We start from the raw sequence: 23,488 nt of genomic DNA on the forward strand, positions 1-23,488 counted from the left end.
TGGGTTCAAATCCGGTCTCAGACACTTAATAATGACCTAGCTGTGTGGCCTTGGGCAAGCCACTTAACCCTGTTTGCCTTGCAAAAAAAAAAACTATTAAAAAAAAAAGATCACAAGTGAATGGAAATTCAATATTTCCCAAGGTTGTCCATTCTGCTTTTGGATAACTATTTGTTAAAAAGTTGTTGAATGTTTTTCCTAACATTGAGCCTAAGTTTACTACCTGTTGTTCCTAATTCTGCCCTCTGGAATCAAACAGGATATAGCTTGAAATGTTCCATATGCCTTCAAATAATTCAAGGCAGCTACCATGTTTGATTTCTCCCAGTCTTCTCTTCTCCATGATCAACACCTCCACTTCCTTCACTCTTCATAAAGAAGGATCTCCAGGGCCATTCCCAATCTTAATTATCCTTTTCTAGATGCCCTGCAATCTTACTGACTTTTCTTACATTCAATGTTCAGAATTTAGCAGTCTCCCTCATCTGGGACTACAGAAATTAATTCTTGGGGCAGCTAGGTGGCACAGTGGATAGAGCACCGGCCTTGGAGCCAGGAGTACCTGAGTTCAAATCCGACCTCAGACACTTAATAATTATCTAGCCATGTGGCCTTGGGCAAACCACTTAACCCCATAGCCTTGAAAAATCTAAAAAAAAAAAAATTACTTCTCTGCACCCAATTTTAGAACATTACATTTAAATTTATATAATTTCATTTTATTCAGTTCCTCCCAATGTTTTCACCTAATTGTCATGGTCAGTGTGCCCATCTCTTTGTGACCCCATTTGAGGTATTCTTGGCAGAGATACTGGAGTGGTTTGCCATTTCCTTCTCCAGCTCATTTTACAGATGAAGGACCAGAGGCAGATAGGATTAAGTGACTTCACCAGGGTCACACAGCTAGTCAGTGTCTGAGGTCAGATTTGAACTCATGAAGATAAATCTGTCTGAATCCAGGCCTCATGTTCTATCCACTGCACCATATAACTGCCCTTCTTAACCCATAGGAATCTCCTTAGATCTTGATTCTGCCCTCAATTGTTTTATTTACTTATCCTTGGCTTGTGTTATCTGAAAATTTGATAACGTTCCATCTACACCTGTATCCAAGTCATTGATAGAAAAGTTAATTATCACCAAGCCATACAGAGATCCTGGTCTTGGCACTACATTACAATGGAGGACTTTGCTCTGTTCTCCCTATCGCTCCTGAATATGTTTTATACTTATCTATAGGAATGTTATCTCCCCTCTCTCCCATTAGGCTCCCTGAGGAGCCACATTCTTTTTAGAAATAGATATTTTTTGTTTGTTTTTGCAAGGCAATGGAATTAAGTGACTTGCCCAGGGTCACACGGCTAAGTAAGCATTAAGTGCCTGAGGTCGAATTTGAACTCAGGTCCTTCTGACTCCAGGGCCAGTGCTCTACCCATCCAACTACCCCAGAAGTAGACATTTTTCAGCTGTGTATCCCCAAGAGCCAAAACAAGAGTTTGGTCCATATTTGTTGAATTGAATTAAATCAATGCTTAGTTACTTGGAGAAAACCTTCTGGTAGGCAGTGACCTTCTTTCTCCTTTTCCCCCTTCCTCCCTCTGCCAGCACTTCCCAGAGCACCTGGAGCATTTCTCAGAAAACATGGAGGACTTCTCCAATGATCTCTTCAGCAGTTTCTTTGATGACCCCATCCTGGCTGAGAAGAACCCACTGTTGGACATGGAACTGGACCCACCCACCCCGGGCATCCAGGCGGAGCACAGTTACTCCCTGAGTGGCGACTCAGCCCCCCAGAGTCCCCTCATTCCAGTCAAGACAGAGGACAGCCCAAGAGGTAAGCACAGGAATGGTCAGGAGATGGTGGGGTTGGGAAGGAGAAGAGCTGGCTGGGTTCCAGTGTGAGGACTCAGATGAGTTTAAATTCAATTCATATCCTTTAGTCTCCCTAGATCTTTTCCCCACCTATAAAAATGAGAGTTAGATTAGATGACATGATCTCATTCAGCTCTAAATCTATGACCTGTGGTACCTCTTAGACGTGTCATGGTTATGGACCTCAGTTTCCTCAATTGCAAAAAGGGGCCCCATGGGCCTCAGTTTTCTCAGTTGCATAATGGGGCACCACGGACCTTAGTTTCCTCATTTGTAAAATGGGGCCCCATGGACTTTTGTTTCCTCATGAGCTCTAATTCTAAGATCCTCCAAGAAGAAGTCCATGTTTCAACTCTCTACAAGTTGTAGGTGGTCATTCCTTCCTCCAACAATGAAATAATAAACTTTAAGCGCTATATAAATGCTAGCTTTGGTTGTTGCCTTATATATACTCAGCTGTATTTCTCAAGGGAAGGGAAGGCCTTCTTTTTTGCTTTGGTTTCTCCAGGGACTTATACACAGAAGTCTTCTGCCCAGATTTTTATAAATGCCCTGCCATGAGGCCAACAGTAGGTTGGCAGAAGCTTTCACTAAGTCTCCTGGCAGTGACTTAATGGATATATTCATGAAGCCCTTGCTATGTGGAGGTGCTGGCACTTGGGGCACCTTTAGTCATTGGGAAAAGGGGGATGACCAGACAGAACCTAGAGGAGAATGACCCTAAAGGTCATTGTTTGATCAATGAGTAAATTGAGGCCCATTACAGCGACCTGATTTGGCATACAGCTGGACTAGGATGCCTTCTCCACCATGCTACTCAAATAAAAGGAACTGTGCCCTTATCCTTGAAGGGACAGCCTGCCCCCTGTCCTGTTTCCCCTGCCCCAATCATTGCTCTTTTGGCCAATTCTGGGACACTCTTTCCCTTGTGACTCCTATGAACAAAAGGCTCATCATCCTGAGATGGCTCTGGGAAGGAAGTGTTTCCCCACCCCAGATGTTGGTAGCTAGGGTAGAACCTGACCTGCCCCACCCTAGTTTTGGCATGGGGTGGTAGGAACGCCTAATGGTTTTCCATGGTGCTCTGAGGTTTTTCAGTTCAGCAGGACCACCTATTTGTCTGCACTCCCTCAGACCCCTTCCATGGTCCATGGAGGCCAGGAAGGGACCTCTGTCCTCCAATCTGGGAAGCTGTGGGAGGGGACAGGGGTGTAGCCCATCCTGTGGCTTGTTCCAGCCCATTACAAACTTTCTGCTCCCCAGTCTTCACCCAGTTCAGCCCAGCCTGGCTCCATTTACCACTCAGCCTGCCCCACACAGATCCTATTTTTAAAGTAATTTGTTTGTGGGCACCTTGCTGGGGGCAGCTTCCTAGAGGCGGCTTGGACTAAGCCCTGTAATTTAGGAGAACATATTGGTGTCCCCAAGGGCGGCCTGTGGCTGTTCCACCTTCTGCCAAGCCCTCCAGGAAGGGTCCAAGGTTGGGTGGAGGGGGGGTATGGGGCAGGGTGGACCCAAATCACTATTGCTTCCCTTAGACCTCCCCAGAATGCACCAAGGACAAAAAACATCTCTCTAATGAAGGCCAAGCTGGCCCTGATACAGATGCCAGGTCAGATCCCTCCCTAGAGGTTCCTTCCTAAGGTCTTCTCACCTATATACTATAAGAGAAAAAGTGAGATGCTCTGAGATTTTTAAATTCAGAAGGATCCCTTTTTTGACTTCTGACCAAGAAGAAGACTTCATCACAGAGTCATAGGCCTAGAATTCAAGGAACCTTAGGGTCCATCAATTTCTACTCCCTCATTTTACAGACAGAAGATAAATCCCAGGAACTGGGGGAACATGGGGAAAGATTTATACCAGGGGTATAGAAGGAGCTCAGCTCCATTACTCAAAGGCAATGTCACCCTGGGCATATCCTTTTCCTGTTCTGGACCTCAGTTTCCTTATCTGCAAAACCAGGGACTTGGATGAGCTATAATATAGCATATAGGATATAAAAAATGAGAGTTATTTTTTAAGGGGTTGGGGGCCTGGACAGAGCTAGAGGCAATTCTTAAGAAAAATTATTTCTGTCATTCAGGCCCTGCATATCTTCTTTCCTCTCCCTCAAAACCACCAAGCTATGGCTCTAAAAACCTGAACAAATACTTCTCTCAGAGCCATTTCAATGATTCAGCTCCTAAGGGCCTGGAACTTGGACCATCTGGCCCAGGAGACCTTGACCCTTTTTCTGTTCCTTTGGCAGCTAGCAGGCTTATTGAAGTTTATGGACCCCTTCCCAGAATCATATTTTTAAATGTGAAAAATTTGGGATAACAAAGCATATCAATTACATTAAAATACAGTTATCAAAATAGTATTTAAAAATAAGTTCCCAAACCCTAGCTTAGAAACTACTGATAAAATCCTTTTGTTGAGGGGAGAAACTGAAACCCAGATTGCTAGTGACTTGTCCAAGGTCCTCTAACTAACAAATACAAAGGACCCAGATCTTGTAACGCTGAATATAGTGATCTTTCCACTGTACTGTACAGTACTTCAGTTGTAATGAGATGAGGTGAGGGAGCTGGCTCCATTTCCATTTACCCATAGTCTTATCTCCAAAAATATGTTTTATAGGAAATATTTATTATTGGAGGAGTCAAATGCTCCCATTCCAACAAAAATTATATTTTATTCCCCAAAAACCAGACTTCTGCCAATAAAAAATCTCATTTCCACAATGCAGATAGATTCAAGGTCAGCAAATGCCAATAGAGCAGAGGGCAGTATTCTCCACTGGGCATCAGCAGGAGCTGTACTCTTGGGTCCAGACTTACCTGGAGGACTCAAGAAGTCTACCCTCCCTCTGCATGAACTCCCTTCCTCTTGTTCTTTTTTTTGTTGGCAAGGTAATGGGGTCAAGTGACTTGCCCAAAGTCACACAGCTAAGTAAGCATTAAGTTTCTGAAGTCAAATTTGAACTCAGGTTCTTTTGCCTCTAAGGCCAGTGCTTCATCCACTACACCACCTAGCTGTCCCACTTCCCTTTGTTTTTTAGGGAAAAACACCTTCTTTAGTGGGGGGGCGGGGCAGTAAGAGAGGAGCGGCTACCAAAAGTCAGGAGACTTGAGGTCTTCCAGGAGATTCAATGTGGTCTCTCCTTTTATACCCTCTGTTCCCTAAGCAGCCGCAGTAAAAGTGTATAATGACCTCTCAGTCTTTCCAGTTTGGCATGGTCTTCCTTCCCACCTTTGGAAGCTGGGTGGTTCAGTGGATAGATCATCAGGTCTGGAATTAGAAAGGTCTGAATTCAAATCTGGCTTCAGACACTAATTGTATGACCTGGGGCAAGTCATTTCACCTCTGTTTGCTTCTATTCCCTCATCTGGGGATAATAATAGAACCTACCTCATAGGGTTATTGTGTCAATTAAATGAGATAATGATTATAAAGTGTTAGGAACATAATAGATACTCCATAAATATTATTATTATTATCATTATTATTATTCTCCACCTGTAAAAATGTGAGATTTGGATTCACTGATTCTAAATTATACAATCCAGTAATCTCTTCTGGGCCTTGGTTTTCCTTTTCTGAAAAATTGGAGGGTTGGACTAGGTAATTTCTAAAAATCATAGGTTCGTAAACTGGAGCTGGGGTGATCTTGGAGATCAACTAGTCTGACCTCTTCATTTTTGCACATGAAGAAACTGAGGCTAAGGAAGACCAAGTGACTTGCCCAAAGTCACCCAGATAATAAATGACAACTAGGATTTGGAGCCAGGTCTTCTGGATTCCTTGGGTGGCCCATGGGAGAGAAAGAGTGTAACCATTCCTCATGTCTGGGATAAAGGGTGCCCGGTGGACTGGCCCTTGCTACTATGAAGGTGGGATATTTCATGATAATAAGTATGACGTAGTAGAAAAAGCAATGCAAATGATATTAGAAGACCCAAAATTAAATCCTGAAGCTCTTTCTGGAAGAGTTGATTGACCTTAGACAAGTCACTTTCCCTCCTGTGCCTCAGTTTCTCTATCTGTAAAGCAAAAGAGGGGTAAAACAACATGATCTCCAAGGTGTCTGTGGGCTCTAAATCCTATCAAACCCTTTCTCCCCAGAACTGGAGCATGGAGCATGGGCCCTGGGCCATAAACTATGTGCTATCATGGTAAAACAGGAGCAGAACCTGGGGCCCGAGATGCCCGGAGATCAGCTGGCAGCCCCCTCACCAGTTGTGGTCCCAGGCCCAGTCAGCACCACCTCCACCGACATGCCGTTGTTTAACCTCGGCCCACTCTCCCGGCTGCCTGTCCCCCTCGAGGTGAGCCCTGGCTTCTGGGCATCTTCCCAGGCCCCAGTGCTAAGGAAGAGAGGTATTTGTCTGTATGTCCACTGGGGGAAGGAGGGACGTGCCACAAGAGGGGGTAGTGAACGGTAACCTGGCCTGGGAGGGTCCCACCCTCCAATACATGGCTAAAATTCCAAAGATTGCTGAGTATTTTCCTTTACATGATCCTGTGACAAAGCCCCATTTTACAGGTGTGGAAACTGAGGCCTGAAAAAAGTCAGCTAAAGATGGATGGAACTAGGCTGCAAACCCCAATCTCCTTCCCAACACTCCCTCCACTAAGCTTCCACCCCCTCAGGGCCCTCGTTTTCCTCTTCTGTAAGTGGGCTAGGAAGAAACAGGGATTGTAAGGTTCAGCCCAGCTCAAATAACCTGTGGATCCATGAGGAGACTGGAATAGGTGATCACTAAGGCTATCACAATTAGTAGCCCAGATTGAGAGCTGGACCATAGAGGTCTTCAGATATAATTCCATCGTTTTATCAAAAAGGAAATGAGGCTCAGAGAGAGGGCAACTTGCTCACACAGATAGTTAACATCAGAGGTAGGATTTGACCCCAGATCCTCTAACCCCCAATTCTGGGCTCTTGTCACAACCTCACCCCGGTCTTCTAAGGGTCTTCATGTTCTCTAATTTTCTGATTCTTGAACTATGGACAAGCCAGTTTCCCTTCTCTGATACCTGGATATTTTGTCTGTAAAATGGGGATGGTAATTCTCTTCCCCTGGGATGTTGTAAGGAAAGTTATAAGTTTCCTATATAAATTTTTCCTATAAACTGTAAAGCGCTTTGGAAAAGTGAGCTCTGATCTAGTGTTGCTAGAGAATGCAAAAAGATTTTGGAAATGATTTCTTGGAACACCTTTCTGAGCCCTGGAGCTCTGGAAAATGTATCAGAGGCTTAAAAAGCTAGGCAGGGTCATTGAGGACATGTAAAGAACCCTTAAAGACCTCATTTGAACTTCCTTACAAACTTTCGGGATAGCAGCTCTCCTTAATCATCCTCATCCCCATTTTACAGATGCTGAAAATGGGGAATGGTGCAGTAACCACCCCTGGGTTCAAATTCAGCTCTGCCAATGCTTATGGGCACTTCCTCAATCTGGAGGGGCCTTAGTTTCCTCATCTGCAGGATGATGGGATGGGACTTGATGGACCCTAAGATCCCATCCAGCTGTGAATTAATGAAAGTAGCAGGAGTGACTTGCCCATTAGTGCCAAATCTAGATTAGAACCCAAGTCTTCCAGATGCCAAGTTCATCCACTTAGCCATGTTACTACAATGATTATCATTCCCATTTTGTTCAGTTGAGGAAACTGAGGCTTGGAAAGGTGGCCTGGAATAATCATGGTCACACAGCTAGTAGTGGGGGCAGGATTAGACCTCCAGTCTTCCTGACCCTAAGACCAGTTCATGCATGGGGTAGTATATAGAGCCGGTCTTGAACCCAGGAAGACCTGAGATCCAATCCTCCTTAATTGTTGTAAGTCTGGGGCAAAGTCATTGACCTCAGCCTTGATTTTTTTTAATCTCTGAAATGGGAATAATGAAAGCACCTGCCTCCTGGGTCATGAATCTCCCAAAATAATATATAATGAGTTCTTTACAAGCTTCAAAGCCTACATTTAGGGCTCAATTGTTCACTTTTGCCCACTGCCTATGTTGCTGTAGAGCAAACACTCTCTAGGGTTAAGGCCTAGACTCTCTTTTGCTTTCCATCCCATTCTGCCCACCTCACACTCACCCATTCCCAAGTGAGATGGGATTCTCCAGCTGATTCTCTGAGTAGGCATTTAAAAAGTGACTCAGTGATTAAAGAAATGGGTTTAGAGTCCAAATCTAGATTCAGATCCCACAAGCACTCACAAATTTTGTGACCCTGAACAAACCAAGTATTTTTAGTTTCTTTCTAAAAAGAATTATTTTAGTTTATTTTTCCTACTTCCATGTAAAATCTATTTGTAACATTTAGATTGTTATATATGTCTATGTCAAGTTTTCTCCTGGTATTGCTGCCTTCACTGTATCAGTTCATACATATTTATATATCCAATATACAAACATCAGTTCTTATAGATTTACACATATAAAATTTATAAATATAAATTTATAATTTATATATTTTATAATCAACAAGCGTTTGTTACATACTAATTATGAGCCAGGTGGTTGCCGAAGCTCAGCTAAGATTCTGTAGGTAAAGTGTTTATAACACTCTATAGAAATGTCAGTTATCAGGATGAGTCTTTATATTTAGAGGGGCCCACATAGCCCTATTCAAGACCTAGGACAACCCTATGAGGTAAGCATCATAAGTATTATTATCTCCATTTTATAGATGAGAAATCTGAGACTTAGGTGCTATTTTCCCCAGGTTTCCCCCCAGGGTCACGGGGCTTATAAGAGATTTCTTGTGGGACCTTCCTTAGTCTTGAACCTAGGACTCTGAAGAGATCTTGAAAACCAATTAATGGATAAAAAGCCAAACACAGAATCAATTCCAAGTGTTCTATCTCAAAGTCCAGCATTCTGCCCAGGACCTCATATTTCCTCGGCTTCTGATCCCTACCTATTCCATGACCTCTGGGAAAACCCCAAGGGTTTTCTTGTATCCCTGAATGGCGGCCACAAAGGGGAAAAGGAAAGGTTTAGTACAAGGGATTGGTTATCATTTTTTTTGTGCTGAACCCTTCTGACAAGCTGGTGAAGCTTATACATCTCTTCTAAGGATATTATTTCTATTTATTTATTTTTAGTCAGTACTTTATTTTAAATAATTTTTTTGCAATTAACAAAATTGATTTTCTCTCCAGAAACAAAACCCTTGTGACAAATATACATAGTCAAGCAAAACAAACTCCCTCATTGACTATATCTAAAAAATATTGTCTCATTCTGCATTCTAAGTCCATCATCTCTTTGTCCAAAAGGACGTATGATTAAATAAAATTATAACTTTTATTTTTTACAAACAAAGCCAATGCAGTTTAACTCTGAAGAGAAGTAGATAACTGCCTCATCATCTGTCCTTTTGAATCTTGGCTGGACAGTGTGTGAATCAGAATTTTCATAGATTTTAAAGCTGTTCGCCTTAACAATGTTGTTATTGTGTAAAATGTTATCCTGGTACTGCTGCCTTCAATTTGCATCAGTTGATAGAAATCTTTCTTGATTTCTCTAAAACCAGGCCCTTCATTGTTTCTTTTTTTTCCTTTTTTTTTTTTTTTGCAAGGCAATAGGGTTAAGTGGCTTGCCCAAGGCCACATAGCTAGGTAATTATTAAGTGTCTGAGGTCGGATTTGAACCCAGGTACTCCTGACTCCAGAGCCAGAACCACCTAGCCGCCCCTTCATTGCTTCTTACAACACAACAATGTTCCATTATGTCTACTCCCAAAGGTCTATAAAACAGTACCTATACTTCATTGCAACTATACCACTGCTAGGTCTGTATTCCAAAAATATAAAAAGGAAAAGAATTTATATTACAAAAATATTAACAGCAGCTCTTTATGTGGTGGCTAAGAATTGGAACTCAAAGGGATGCCCATCAATTGAAATAGCTATGCAAGCTATATATGGTTGTAGTGGAATGTTATTATGATATAAAAAATGACAGAGGATGATTTCAGAAAAACCTAGGAAGACTTACATGAACTGATACGAAGTGAAGTGAACAAAACTAGAAGAATATTGTGCACAGTAGCAGCAATATTGTAAGGCAAAGTACTGTGAATGACTTTAGTTCTTAGCAATATAGTGATTCAAACAATTCCAAGGACTAATGATGAAGCAAACTCTCTGTCTCTAGAGAAAGAGCTAGAATTTCGAATACAGACTGAAAAATAATATTTTTCACTTTCTTTTTCTCCTATTAGAGTCTTCTTGTACATGATGATTAATATAGAAATGTTTTACATGACTGCATATATAAAACCTATATCCGAATGCTTACCACTCGGGGAAGGGAAAGGGAAAGGAAGGAGGATGCAGTTGTTTTTTAAAAATATATTAAAACTATTTTAACATGTAATTGAGGAAAAAATGAAACATAGTTTTTTAAAAAGATTCCATTATATTTCTATACCATAACTTGCTTGGCCATTCCTCAATTGATGAGAACCTCCTTAGATTCCAGTTTTTTGCTACCACAAAAATGAACTGCTACAAATTTTTTTTTGGTGTATATATGGGTCCTTTTCCTCTTTGTTTAATCTCCTTGGAGTTTCAGTCTAGAAGTGGTAACTCTGGGTCAAAGAATTTGTACAGCTTAGTGACCTTGAGGCTATAGTTCCAAATTGCTATCCAGAATGACTATACCAATTCATAGCAAAGCATTAGTGTGCCTAAAACTTTTCCAATACTTTTGCCAATCTTATGGGTATAAGGTGGAATCATAAGAGTTGAATTAATTTACATTTCTCTAATTATTACTGATTTGGATCATTTTTCATATGGTAGCTTGAATTTCTTCCTTAGAAAAATGATTGCTTATATCCTTGGACTGTTTATCAAATATGAAATAGTTCTTGTTCTTATAGAATAGAATGAATTATTGGAAATGAGGTCCCTCTTAGTGAAATTTGATGCAAAGATTTTTCCCCCAGTTACCTACTTCTCTTCTAAATTTAGCTGCATTGGTTTTGTTTATAAAAAAAAGTTATAATTTTATTTAACCAGATTGTCCAGAATTTTTGAAGGTACAAAATAAAATACAGAGGAAAGCAAAGGTATTGAATTAATTATCAGAAAATAGTTTTAAAAAATCATGGCCCTCAGGTCAAGAAACCCTTTTCTAAGGTCTCTTCTAGAACTAAACATCAACCTTTGAATTGATTTCAATTCTGGTTGGATTTAGTGACAGTGCAAAATTCACTGGTTTCATAATTTGAGGAACCGAGTTCTAAATCCACCTCTGCCACTTACTACTTGTGTGACAAGTCACTTCCCTTTTTAGGCTTCAATTTTCAATGAAGAGGGTGGGGTGTACTACATGGCTTCTGAGGTCCATCTAAATCTTAATCTAGAGGCCCAAAGGGTCTGTGGTTACATTTCAATTGTGGTTAGAATGGAAAAAACATTACATATTTATTTCAATATAATTGGTTTCTTATGTAATCCAATGTTTTTTATTTTATGCTTTTAAAAACATGGTTCTGAGAAGGGGTCCCTAGGCTTCATCTGCCCAAGGGGGAATAGACATGAAGAAAGGTGGAGGACTCAAACCCAAAACCTTTACATCCTTTCAACTCCCCACTGAAAGTCCAATGACCACTCCCTGCATACCCCACCCTGAACTCTTCAAGCAAGGGCTGGATAACCACTAAGTTGTGGTTGGAATTCCCATTTTGGCACTGGAAGAAGGCACTGGAAGAAGTCTGAGTTCTCCACCAACTCAGAAATTCTATGATTCAGTAATTCCATCTCTGCCACCTAACTGGCTGTGTGACCTTGGGCAAGTCACTTCCTGATTTTCCATTTTTCCTTTCATGGAACACCCCAACTCCCTTGCCAGGGACCAGAGCTCTTCATAGATCCTCCTAGTATAACCCTAAAATTTTAAATCTAATGGTGCTTTTAAAAAGAGGACCAGAGGGCAGACCTTAACCCACATGGTGAAGATGAGATTTTACCTGTCCTGTCTCTGTGTGGAAGCTAGCCTCACTCCCCACTTAATATAAAAGCATCACATTTGCCCAAGTCTGGTTTCTTGGGGTACAGACTCAGAGTGACCAGGCAGAAAGACAGTTGCCAACTAGCTGAGATCTGGAGGTAGTCCCCAAAGTGTCTCTGTTCCCTGGGACCTCCCAAGGAAATTGCTTTAGATCTGGCTAGATCCAAGGCCCCTCCTCATGGCCCCCCTCCTTTGCTTCTCATCAAACCCAGGCCAGATGGAAAGGAAGAAAAGACATGTTTATGCTGGGAGCACCCCCTTCACCACTCCATCTCCCCCTTCCAACACCACCCCCCACTTTGGGAAGGCTTCAGCTGTGATTGATATAACACCAGGTCCATGGGGAGAAAGGAGGAAGAGAACAGAACGAGGGAGGGAGAAAAGCAAAGAGGGAAAGAGGAAGGGAAAGGAGGGGAGAGACAAGGAAGGAAGAGGAGGGAAAGGGAATTAGGGAAAGGGAGAGAAGAGAAAAAGAGGAGAGAAAAGGAGGAAAGGGAAGAAAGGGAAAAAAAGGTAGGAGAAGAGGAAAGGGAAGGAGGAAGGAGGGGAGGGGTAAATGAGACAGGGAAAGAAGGGGAAAAGGAGAAGTGGAGATGAGAAAAGGAGTGGAGGGGAAGGAGGAAAGAAAGCAAAAGAGGAGGGGAAGGGAGGAGAAAAGGGAAAGGGGGAGGAAGCAAGAAAGGGGGAAGAAGGGTCAATAAGAGAGGAGAATGGGGGGGAATTAAAGACATAGAGTTGGGATGGAGAAAGGAGAGGAGAGAAAGGGGCCAAATAAAGAGGAAGAAGAGGGGAGGTGTGAAAGGGAAATAGAAGGAGAAAGAGAGAGAGAGAAAGGGGAACAGAAAGGGATTATAGAGAGGAAAGAAGAAAGAATGAGGTCAAGGGGACAGGGAATGGGGGAGAGGAAGGGCAAGGAGGGAGGAGGAAAGGAGGAGGAGGAAGGAAGAAGAGAAGGGAGGGGAGAGAGGAAGGGAGTTGGGGAAAGGGAATAAAATGCTTTTCAATTAACCATAAGCCACAGTTTATCAGAAACATCTGTTTGAGGGGCAGGGGAGCCAGATGCTCACAGGATGAGGTGAAGGCTCCTAGCTCAGACTGGAGCCATGTCCAAAAGAATGGAAACTCCCTGCCTCGACCCACCCTGAGAAGTGAGGGGTCAAGTTCTGGGCCCCTCAGGTCATGGTGTACTTGGAAGGAAGGGCTCTCTAGGGATGAATGGGGGGGCATTCTTTAGGCTCTCTATCTCTCCTCCCTTTCCCCTCCATCTCCCACAATCCCCCAGACTCACGGGCTCCTCTCCTGTTTCCCCAAAAATAAGAACAGGGAGAGTTTGTTTGTGGGCCCAGGGGTGAAGGCAGGGATGAGGCAGTTATAATGAACCAGCTCTGGGAATCAGAGGCAAGGCTGGCCCTCTCTAGCTGGCCCTCTGGGAACCTCAGTTTCTTCATCTGTTTTCTACATCTCAGAACTCATGTTGGGGGTAACTTCCCAGAGTTGTGGACATTAAACTACAAGTGGAAGGATTGCTTCTTAAATCAGGATTCACATGCTGGCTCTGCTATTTACTGTCTGTGTGACCCATCCTCTCTGGGCCTCAGTTTTCTCATCTGCAAAATGGACACTTGAGTTAAGGGATGAAGGCCCCTTCTACCTCTAAATGTGCATATTCTCCTATAAATTTGAAATAGGAGCTATTGTATTATTATCATTTTTTTCTTAGGCCCCAGGAGAAATGCCACAGACGCCAGTGATCAAGGCCGAGCCCAGGGAGGTGAATCATTTCCTTGAGGTGCCTACAGGTAAGGAGACCGGGGTGGGGGGGGGGACCCACCTGGCTCAGAGAGGGTGCTGTCTCTATTACTCACCAGCTCTGAACCCCTTCACCCATCACTACCCTTCTTTCCCTACAATCCCCCACCACCATTAGGTAGGAAAAACCATCAGCTTAAATACTCTATCACCTCATCAGCTTGCAATCCTTTACTTCATTCTTGATTCAAATTAAGCACCACCTTCTACCTGAGTCTTTGTCTGATTCCCCTGGAAGCCAGCGCCCCCTTCCAAAATTATCTCCTCTTTATTTTGTGACTAGAAACTTTGGCCTAGAATTTGGAAGACCTGAGCTCAAATCCAGCCTCAGCTACTTACTAGATGTATGACCCTGGGCAAGTCACTTCACCCTGTTTGCCTCAGTTTCCTCATCTATAAAATAAACTGGAGAAGGAAATGACCAACAATTCCAGAATCTTTGCCAAGAAAACCCCAGGTCTAGTCATCAACCAATTGTCCCTCAACTCTTACTTGTCCCCAATCCATTTAGATCTTTCCTATACTTTTTCTCTGTACCTGGTCTTACTATTTAGCCATTGAAAGAGTCAGGTGAAAGAATAGGCCAGAGGAGGCCAAATAGGCCAAAATCGTCCCTCACTTAAAAGAAAGTCTTTAGGAAAAAACATTCCCTGTGGATGTCTGGGAAAATCCAAATCCCATCTGAACCTCATTCCCTTGGGCTCCTGCTCAAAACTGAGTTCTGGTCCCTCAGGTGGCAAATGATAAAACTAGGATTCAAGTCCAGGTTTCCTAAAATGAATTTTACACCTTTCTCTTGAATAACACAGCTCTTGGGAGGAGGCCCTGTAATGTTATAACATGTGTTTATTCACTGGCCATAGGTGCTAAGCATGTGTTAAGTGCTGAGGTTCCAAATATAAATACAAATACAAAATTGAAACCATCCCTGAGGTAGTGAGTAGCCTGGGACCCCCAAGTCACTGAATGGCATTCTGAGTCTTAAGACAATCCCCTTGCTATCCTCTACAAACAAGAGCAGCTAGAAGATCCCTCCATCTCAGGGAATCCCTTGCCTATATGGACCTTGCCTAAGTTCTCCTCCAAGGCGAGGGCCAGCACCCTTGGCAAGGATGCATCTCTCTGCTTCATGCCTTAACGTTAATCATTGGAGAGTTGTTGAACAGCCTTGTGTCTGTGACTACAGTTGGCAAGAATCTTGTGAAGTCTTAGCCCTTGCAGGAGAGACCTTGCCCTTGGGGATGCCCTTAAGGCCACATAGTCCTACCAACACAGGGTCTGGTCTTGAATCCACTCCCCTGCCACTTACTTTGTGCTATCAAAGATGGCCTCTTCAAGATGGCTTGGGAAAGACAATGGGAAATTCATACAGGAGAGACAATGGGAAAGGCCCATTGTTTTCAGGCTGTGATATGAGAGTTAGCTCCTTGGTATACATAGTGATTCTATCTCCCCTGATAGAAAGTTAGTTCCTTGAGGGGAGGGGTTTTTGCATTTTGTCTTTGCATCCCTAGGGCTGGGCAGACTGTGGGACCTGAAGGGGCCCTATGTAAAAGCTTAGTATAAGCTCCTCAGCTGGCCTAGCAAGGAACCCTTAATAAACTTTTATTGGGTGGATTAATGTTGGGCTTGAGAACAGATTCTCCCTCAGGTGTGAGCAGTTCCAGAGCAGTAAGCAGGAATTTTTCTACCCAGGATCAGTAGCACACATCTAGAACAAATGGACATAAAACATACCTTATTTTGAAGGGGAAGGAGACAAGGAGCAGGGTGGGGGGAAAGCTGAAGGCACTTTCTAGGAACTGTGTAACTGCCCCCCTTAAAATTCAACTCCCTGGGACAAAGTCCTGAATGCCCCTACCCTAGTTGTGTCTCCGGAAAATTCATTCACTTGGATAACTAACCTAAACCTTCCTTAAGATTAGGGTCTTTAGAGTTAAGGTGAGGACTTGGTAATCTAGTCTCTCTGACAGTAAAGTTGAACACAGCCTATGGTAAACTGATCCCAAGGAGTTCCCTCTTCTGCAGAACAGAAGAACTGGAATGGGTGGTCTCCATGAACTCTTTAAGCCCTAAGCCATGAGATGAGATACTATGATTGGGTTGGGAACACCTAGGAATCTGGGGGTGAGGCCATGGGAACCCTGGTCCTTATGATGTCAGAACTGAGAGCAGTAACCTGATTTCCCTCGACTCTTCTCAGATGACTTGGTACAGATGCCACCAACACCTCCAAGCAGCAACGGCAGCGACAGTGATGGTTCCCAGAGTCCCCGATCTCTGCCACCTTCTAGCCCAGCTCGGCCCACAGCTCGTTCATCTGCAGCCATCTCTTCCTCTCCCCTTCTCACTGCCCCACATGTAAGGAAGTAGGAAGTGGGGTATCCTATGGTGGAAAGATGGGGAGCCTATCAAGGGTTCCCTCCTATTGAGGAGGGAAGTATTTGAGTTAAGGGGAAGTTCCAGAACCCCAGAGGGAATGAATGTCCTCTTCTTCCTTTCGCAAAATGAAAAATCACTAGTTCTGGAATGAGAGGCCTTGAGATCAGATCCCTTGGACCAATCAATTCCTCCCCAGCCTCATTTTTCAAACTGAGGGATTTGGCTCAAGGGGCTCTAAAGTCCCTTTTAGTTCAGATCGGGAATCCTCAGAGCTTGGGGCTGGGGAGAGGGGAATACACTGGAAATCAGGGGTACATCTGGGAACTAGAGATGCCACCATGTCTTGTGGTATCTGAAGCATGGTGAGGATCTGGGTGAAGGAAGGACTGGGATCTCCTTGATGGAAAAGTTCTGGGAGGTGGATCCCAAGGATGGTCCAATGTATGCTTCCTTCTCCATCCTCCAAGATATGAGGGCCAATGGTAGAACTAAAGCATGAACCTGGCCCTTCAATGTGAATGAACCTGGTTTGGGTTCCCAAGGACAAGGGCAACTTTTTCTATGTTCTTCTCCCCAACACAAACATGTGTCCTCCAGAAGCTCCAGGGGACATCTGGGCCACTACTTCTGACAGAGGAAGAAAAACGCACCTTGATCGCAGAGGGCTACCCCATCCCCACCAAACTCCCCCTCACCAAAGCAGAGGAGAAGGCCTTAAAGAGGGTCCGGAGGAAAATCAAGAATAAGGTATGGCCTTCAAGCCTTGGGGGTCTACCACAGGGAGGAGGAAGAGTGCCCTCAGGGATTTCTAGAACGCTGAATGTGAGGTTACAGAGTCCCAATTTTCATCCCAACTCTGATGCTTATTTCCTAGATGACCCTGGGTACCTTCCTTCCCCAGGTCTCAGTTCCCCATCTGTAAAATGGCCTCTAAGATCCTATGACCAGTCGTTCAGGCTGGGGGTCACCCCTACTGGTGCCACATGGGCGCAAGGGGCTAAGAAGGAGGCTCTTGGGCAACAGTATTCCCAAACCTCACTCCACTATGGGTCCTTTCCCACCAGATATCTGCTCAGGAGAGTCGCCGGAAGAAGAAGGAATATGTGGAATGTCTAGAGAAAAAGTAAGGGCCCAAGTTTCCCTGTATTTCCTTTCTCTTTTCAACAAGGAGGGAGATGAGGAGTAAAGACAATAGATTCCTTTGGAAAGGGAGTCTCTGCTGGGACTATGCATTCTTACCCGGGGTTCCAGAGGGTCAGAGGTAGGATCCTGTGCAGTCTGGGGGCGAGGGGGCCAGGGTGGGGGGTAGAAGGAAAGAGCAGGAGGAAAAGGATTAGGCTGGGAAGCCTAGCCAGGGTGGCAGTGGGGCTTTCCTCTCCTTCCCTCCAACTCTAAACCTGGTGTCCACTTGACCCCAACAGAGTAGAGACATTCACATCCGAGAATAATGAGCTATGGAAGAAGGTGGAAACCTTGGAAAATGCCAACAGGTAAGCAGCCCCCCACCCTACCTTAACTCCAGCTCCACTGTGGCTCCACACGGTTCCTAAGGAGGAGGTGTGGAAGGGTGGATAGGGCATAGAGCCTGGAAGAACTGAGTTCGAATCCTGCTGGCCTGGTTTTTCATCCTAACCTTCCATTTCCTCAGCAGTAATGTGGGGCTAATAAGAACGTGTGTGTTGTTGAGCCTTTATCAATACTTTCTGATTCTTTGGGACCCCAGTGGGGGTTTTCTTGGCAACACACTGGAGTGGTTTGCTATTTCCTTTTCCAGCTCATTTTACAGATGAGGAAACTGAGGCAGACAGGGTTAAATGACCTGGCCAGTTAGTGTCTGAGGTGGGATTTGAGCTCAGGTCTTTCTGACATATAAATGTTAACCATGATGATGGTGATGATGGTGATGATGAAATTTGGGGGCTGGTTACATGACAGAATGGGGATTCTGGTGAGGCAGTGTGGGATGCAGCACGGATTTGGAACCTGTCTCGGCCACCATTCTGACTGGGTGCCCCTGGTCAAGTCTTGGCTTTCTCCTTTCTGTTGAACCTGAGGGGGCTGGATACTAAGGGATCAGCTCCAGTGTGCTTTGGACCGGCAGTTGGGAGCCTAGGGAGGAGGGGGTCGAATCCCCACCCTGCCGCTGCCTTGTGGGTGACTTCTCCCCAATGGCTTTCCCTCTGGGCCTCAGTTGCCTCCTCTGTCACACATGGGGCTTGGGCTTTAGAGGGTCCTGGGGGAGTCTGGGCTGGGGGCCAAGGTCAGGGATGCTCCTCCACATGCTGGGGAGGGGGCAGGGGGCAGCTCCTCTTTCTGCCAGGGCTTTCCCTGGTGGGGGAGGGGAGGGGAGGGGAGGGTACCCCAACTAAGCCCATGCTTCAGCCACTGGCTCTGGCCAAGCAGGGAGCACATTGATGGGGCTGTGCTGCCCCCTGCTGACCACTGTGGGAACTTCAGTGCCGCTTGTCCACAGCCAAGCCTTCTAAACCGACTGGCTTCATAGAGGAGGACACTGAGGCTCAGGCCAAAGTCTTGTCCAGTCGGTTGACTCTTCGTGACCCTATGCACCATAGCAATCAAGGGCAAGGGCTTTTCTTGATGTCTAAAGATCCTGAAGTGCTTTGCCATTTCCTTCTCCAGTTCATTTGACAGATGAGGAAACTGAGGCAAACAGGGTGAAGGGACAGAGTCACACAGCCAGGGAGTGTCTGAGGTAGAATTTGAACTCAGGTCTTCCTGACTCCAGACCCAGTGCTCTATCCACTGAGCCATCTAGCTGCCCCTTAGCATCAGATCCTTGAACTGCAGGTGGGGATCCCTCCTACTGAAGTCTAGAAGTCCTGAATTCAAATCTTCCCTCAGACTGAAAGGGAAGTCTCTGAAGCTCATTCTCCTTGCTGTGGGATGTCTCTAGACTGAGGGGTAAGAGCTCTGCCCCCAGAGTCAGAGACAGGGAAGGAGCAAGGGAGAGTTAACCCTTTGGGTCACTGGCCACCCAACACACAGCTCTGCCTCGGGAGGCAGGGCTAGGCAGGGTCATTCGTCCTGGTGACTTCTCGATTGTGTCTTCCTCAGAACTCTTCTCCAGCAGCTACAGAAGCTCCAGGCCCTGGTGACGGGCAAGCTCTCCAGACCTTACAAGATGGCTGCCACGCAGACGGGGACCTGCATCATGGTGGGTGGGGGCTGCCCCGCTTCCTTCCGCTTCTGGGTTCATTCTTCCATTGCCTCCAACCAGGGCCAGATTACGGGGCATACCCAGGATGTTGAGCTACTAAAAGGGGAAGAGCGAAAGGGATGTCTCCAGGGATTGGGGACTGGGCTGGTGGTATCCCTCTTCCGCTGGGGCAATGCCCCTCTGCCCTCAGGAGAGGCCCCACAAATCCTTTCTGGATCAGCCTCCTTGGGGGTCTCTCCATGGGTGCAAGTGGGCACCAGGGAATGGTGGCAATCCATCCCTTGCAGAGGCTGAGCCTTCAAGTCTTTAAAGGGAGGAAGGCAACTTCCAACAAACGAACCAAGCAAACCCTTATACGTGGAAGAGGTTTGTTTGCTCTGCCTTCCTATCCTACAGAAAAGTAGAAATGTAAGGTTTCTGTGTACAAGCCCCAGGGAGCACAAGGCAAAGGCTTCCTTACTCAGTGGGCCAACCACACTGGACAGGAGGCAGTTGGACCCTACCAGGGGCGAGCGGGATGGCCAGCCTTCCCTTGGGTACTGTGGCTAGAATTTAGCATTATAGAATTAAGCTGGAAGGGAACTTAAAGGTCATTGAGTTGAAATCCTTTATTTTACAGATTAGGAAACTAAGGCCCACAGAGGTGGAGTGAAGTAATTGCCCAAGGTCACACAACCACTTATTGTCTGAACAGGATTTGAACTTGGGCTCTCCTGGCTCCATTCATTATGCCATTTCGCTGTCCCTTATCTTCCTGAAGACAGGTCGCCCTGTGATGGAAGCTTATCTGTTCCCTCCTCTATAGCTGAGATGTAGACTCCAAGGAGCCCCACTTATTATCTTTATGACCTTGGACAAATCACTCCATCCCTCTGGATCTGTTTGCTTCTACCTAAAATGGCAGTGGGGAAGTAGACTGGCCTTCTAAACACTTCTTTTCTCACATTGCTCCACCTGGTGGTCACCTACACAGCCTCCTTGGATGGTGGCAGAGGTGGCTTAGTCCCAGTACCCCATAGTTTTGTTCCATCAGTCCACCCTGGGAGGAAGGATGGATGCCACCCATGGCATCATCCCTAGTGGCCCCACATCTGCCAGCCTAGGCAGCTATTTCTGGAGTCCTCCAGGGCTAGGGCGCCAGTCCTCATCTTCTCTCTCTGGTTTCCAGGTGGTAGCATTGTGCTTTGTCCTGGTGTTGGGCTCCATCATGCCGTGCCTCCCAGAGTTCTCCTCCATGTCCCAGACGGTGAAGGAGGCTCCCCTCCCGGCTGCCAGTGTCTACACAGCCAGCCAGAGTGAGTGTCTTGCCTCGCCTTCCCCATCCTCCACCTATCAGTCAGGGTGATGCATCCCTGTAAGGATCCTAGGGCCTAATGAAACTGCTCTCCTAGTCAGTCAGTCAGTAAACACTGGTGAAGCCCACACTGTACACAAAGCATGGTGCTTTGCTCTGAGGATGCAAAGAAAGAAAAGATTTCAAACATCTCATGGTCTAGTTGGGTAGACAAAAAAATAAATGTACAGAATTCTAGGCTGAATAAATTGGAAATTATCCATAGAAAGAGAGGGGGCACCAGTATTAGTGGGAATTAGGAAAGGCTGGAAGACAATGGAATACCACTGCATGGCAGAGAAGACACATCAGAAATAATTATGATACAAGGGAGGGTTAGATATGTGAGGGAAAGGGACAGTCCAGATGAAGTCCTCTGGGGACTTCAAGGACAGGGAGATAAGATGGGGGGAGGCAGGGCTAAAGATTAATTTGTGTGAAGATCTGGGGGTTTCAGTGGACCACAAGCTACATATGAGTCAACAGTGCATCAAGGACTGCACCGAGAGCCGTGCTCTCCATCAACCAATAAGTGTTTCTTAAAAGCAGCTGTTTGTCCTGAACTTTTAGGTGCTGGGGAGACAAGTCCAGAGATGAAACAGTCTCAGAAATGAGCCCATCCTGTTTACATACCTAAGTGTCCACGCCATAAATACACGTGTATACAAAGTGGTTAAATGCAAGGTAGCTTGGGAGGGAGGGCACAAGCAGCTGGGGGTCAGGGAAGGTTTTGTATGGAAGGTGAAGGCTGAGCTATGAGAAGAGGGATTCTGTGAGGTAGAAGGGAGGAGGAAAGGTATTCCAGTCATTGGCTACCATCTCAGCAAAGGCTCGGAGGTGGGAGATGGAGTGTTGTGTCCAAGAAGCAGAAATAAGGTCAGTTTGGCTGGTCACAGAGGGAAGAAGGGTGCAGAATGGCCAATGGGGCTAAACAGAGGAATCAATATTTTTCTATTTTAGGCAGTCGGGAAAAAGGGAAGTGGCCTGGTCAGATGCTGGAGCATCATGTCCAGTCCGGGGCCCTCATTTTGGGAAGGATGTTGATAAGTGGGAAAGCAGGTAGAGGGAGGCAGCCAGGGTGTGGAAGGACCTTGAGATCTGCCATAGGGGGCAGGGAGAGCTTGGGGAGCTTACAAGGGCTGTCTGCCAGTACTTAAAGGGCTGGTAAGCCAGGACAGGGATTGGCTTGGTTCTATTTGGCCCCAGAGGGAAGAACAAGAAGCAGTGGAAAGACATACACTGTGACGGGGCGACTAAGTGGCACAGGTGGACAGTGGATAGGCCCTGGAGTCAGGAGGACTTGAGTTCAGATCCAGCTTCAGACACTTAATAATGGCCTAACTGTGTGACCTTGGGCAAGTCACTTAACCCCAAATGCCATAAAAAAATAAACATTTTTTTTAAAAAAGTACAATGTGGCAAATTTGAGCTGGATGTCATCAGAGTAGAATAGACTGCCTGAAGAGGGGAGGGGTCTTAGGGGAAGACTGAAGAACCCAAGATTGGGGGGCATTATAGAGGGAGTTGTTGGTCACATATAGGTTGGACTACCTATGGCCCCCGGGTCCCTTCCAGCTCTGGAATTCAGACACTCTGGGGCTTTTACCCAGAGAGCTACAAAGATTTTATGGAATTAGGAGCAGCAAGATGTTGCAATGGATAGAGAGCCTGACCTAGAGTCAGGAAGATCTGAGTACAAGTCTGACCTCAGTCATGAGCTGTGTTTCCCTGGGTGAGTCAAGTCACCTTGTTCACCTCAGTTTCCTCATCTGTAAAATGAGCTGGAGAAGGAAATAGGAAACCACTCCAGGATCTTTGCCAAGAAAATCTCATACGGAGCCATGAAGACTCTGTATAGACTCTGTCTTAGAGGGCAGAATTTCAGACATGGAGTCAGGAAGCCCTGGGTTCAAATTTGATCTCTCACATTTATTAGCTGTGCAAACCAAGACAAATTTAGTCAAACGTTTCAGGCCTCAGTCTCAGTCTAAGAAGGGAGAGAGAAGGAAAAAGACTGTGTGCAAACAAGCTACATGGAGGACAAACTGGGGCTAATTCATAAAGGTAAGGCATAAGAGTTCAGAGGAGCTGGGAAAGACTTCCTGTAGAAGGTAGAATTTTAGCTAGGACTTGAAGAGAGCCAGGGAGCTCAGGAGGCAGAGATGAGAAGAAAGAACCTACAAGGCTTGGAGCACAGAGACAGACACAGACATCTCCAGAGGAGATGGAGCATCCTACCTTTGTGCTAAGCCAGGGGGCCAAAGTCACTGGCTCAACTACTCAGAGAGAAATAAGGTATAGGAAAGAAGGGACCAAGTTATGAAGACTTTCAAAAGTCAAACTAAGAACTTTCTTTTTGATCCTGAAGAGAATTGGGAGCCCTTGACATTTACTGAATAGGAGAGTGACTCGGTCAGACCTACTCTTTAGGAAGACCACTTTAGCAGCTAAATGGAAGATGGATTGAAGTGGGGAGAGCCTTGAGACAGGCAGAACCATCAGCAGCCACTGTAGTAGTCCTGAGGAGATGAGGACCTGCCCCAGAGTGAAGGCAGGGCCAGAGAAGGGGAAGGAGTCTGTACAAGAGATGTTGAAAGATGAAGACAATAGGATATGACAACTGATTGGAAGGAGGGGATGAAATAAGGAGTGGAGGATGCCAAGGTTGCAAGCCTGAATGACTAGAAGGATGGTGGTACCCTTGATGGTGATGGAGATGTGACGACTGGGAGAGCAGTTTTGAGAAAAAGGTAATGAGCTCAAGGGGCTGCTAGGTGGCGCAGTGCATAAAGCACCAGCCCCGGAGTCAGGAGTACCTGGGTTCAAATCCGGTCTCAGACACTTAATAATGACCTAGCTGTGTGGCCTTGGGCAAGCCACTTAACCCCATTTGCCTTGCA

General features: G+C 45.5%; 1 protein-coding gene across 1 annotated transcript in view; it reads left to right on the top strand.

The window, feature by feature from the left end:
* The window catches only part of CREB3L1 (cAMP responsive element binding protein 3 like 1), a 54,268-nt gene that overhangs the window by 23,169 nt on the left and 7,611 nt on the right, over positions 1-23,488 (top strand). Inside the window, exons 2-10 of the mRNA XM_074230545.1 lie at positions 1,606-1,834; positions 5,983-6,185; positions 13,607-13,685; positions 15,899-16,056; positions 16,675-16,824; positions 17,142-17,200; positions 17,499-17,567; positions 19,153-19,252; positions 20,424-20,550. Coding sequence (XP_074086646.1) covers positions 1,606-1,834; positions 5,983-6,185; positions 13,607-13,685; positions 15,899-16,056; positions 16,675-16,824; positions 17,142-17,200; positions 17,499-17,567; positions 19,153-19,252; positions 20,424-20,550 — 1,174 coding nt within the window. The remainder of the gene's footprint in view (positions 1-1,605; positions 1,835-5,982; positions 6,186-13,606; positions 13,686-15,898; positions 16,057-16,674; positions 16,825-17,141; positions 17,201-17,498; positions 17,568-19,152; positions 19,253-20,423; positions 20,551-23,488) is intronic.

Source organism: Macrotis lagotis, chromosome 3 (genome assembly GCF_037893015.1).
Source record: "Macrotis lagotis isolate mMagLag1 chromosome 3, bilby.v1.9.chrom.fasta, whole genome shotgun sequence".
Classification (NCBI taxonomy): Eukaryota; Metazoa; Chordata; class Mammalia; order Peramelemorphia; family Peramelidae; genus Macrotis; species Macrotis lagotis.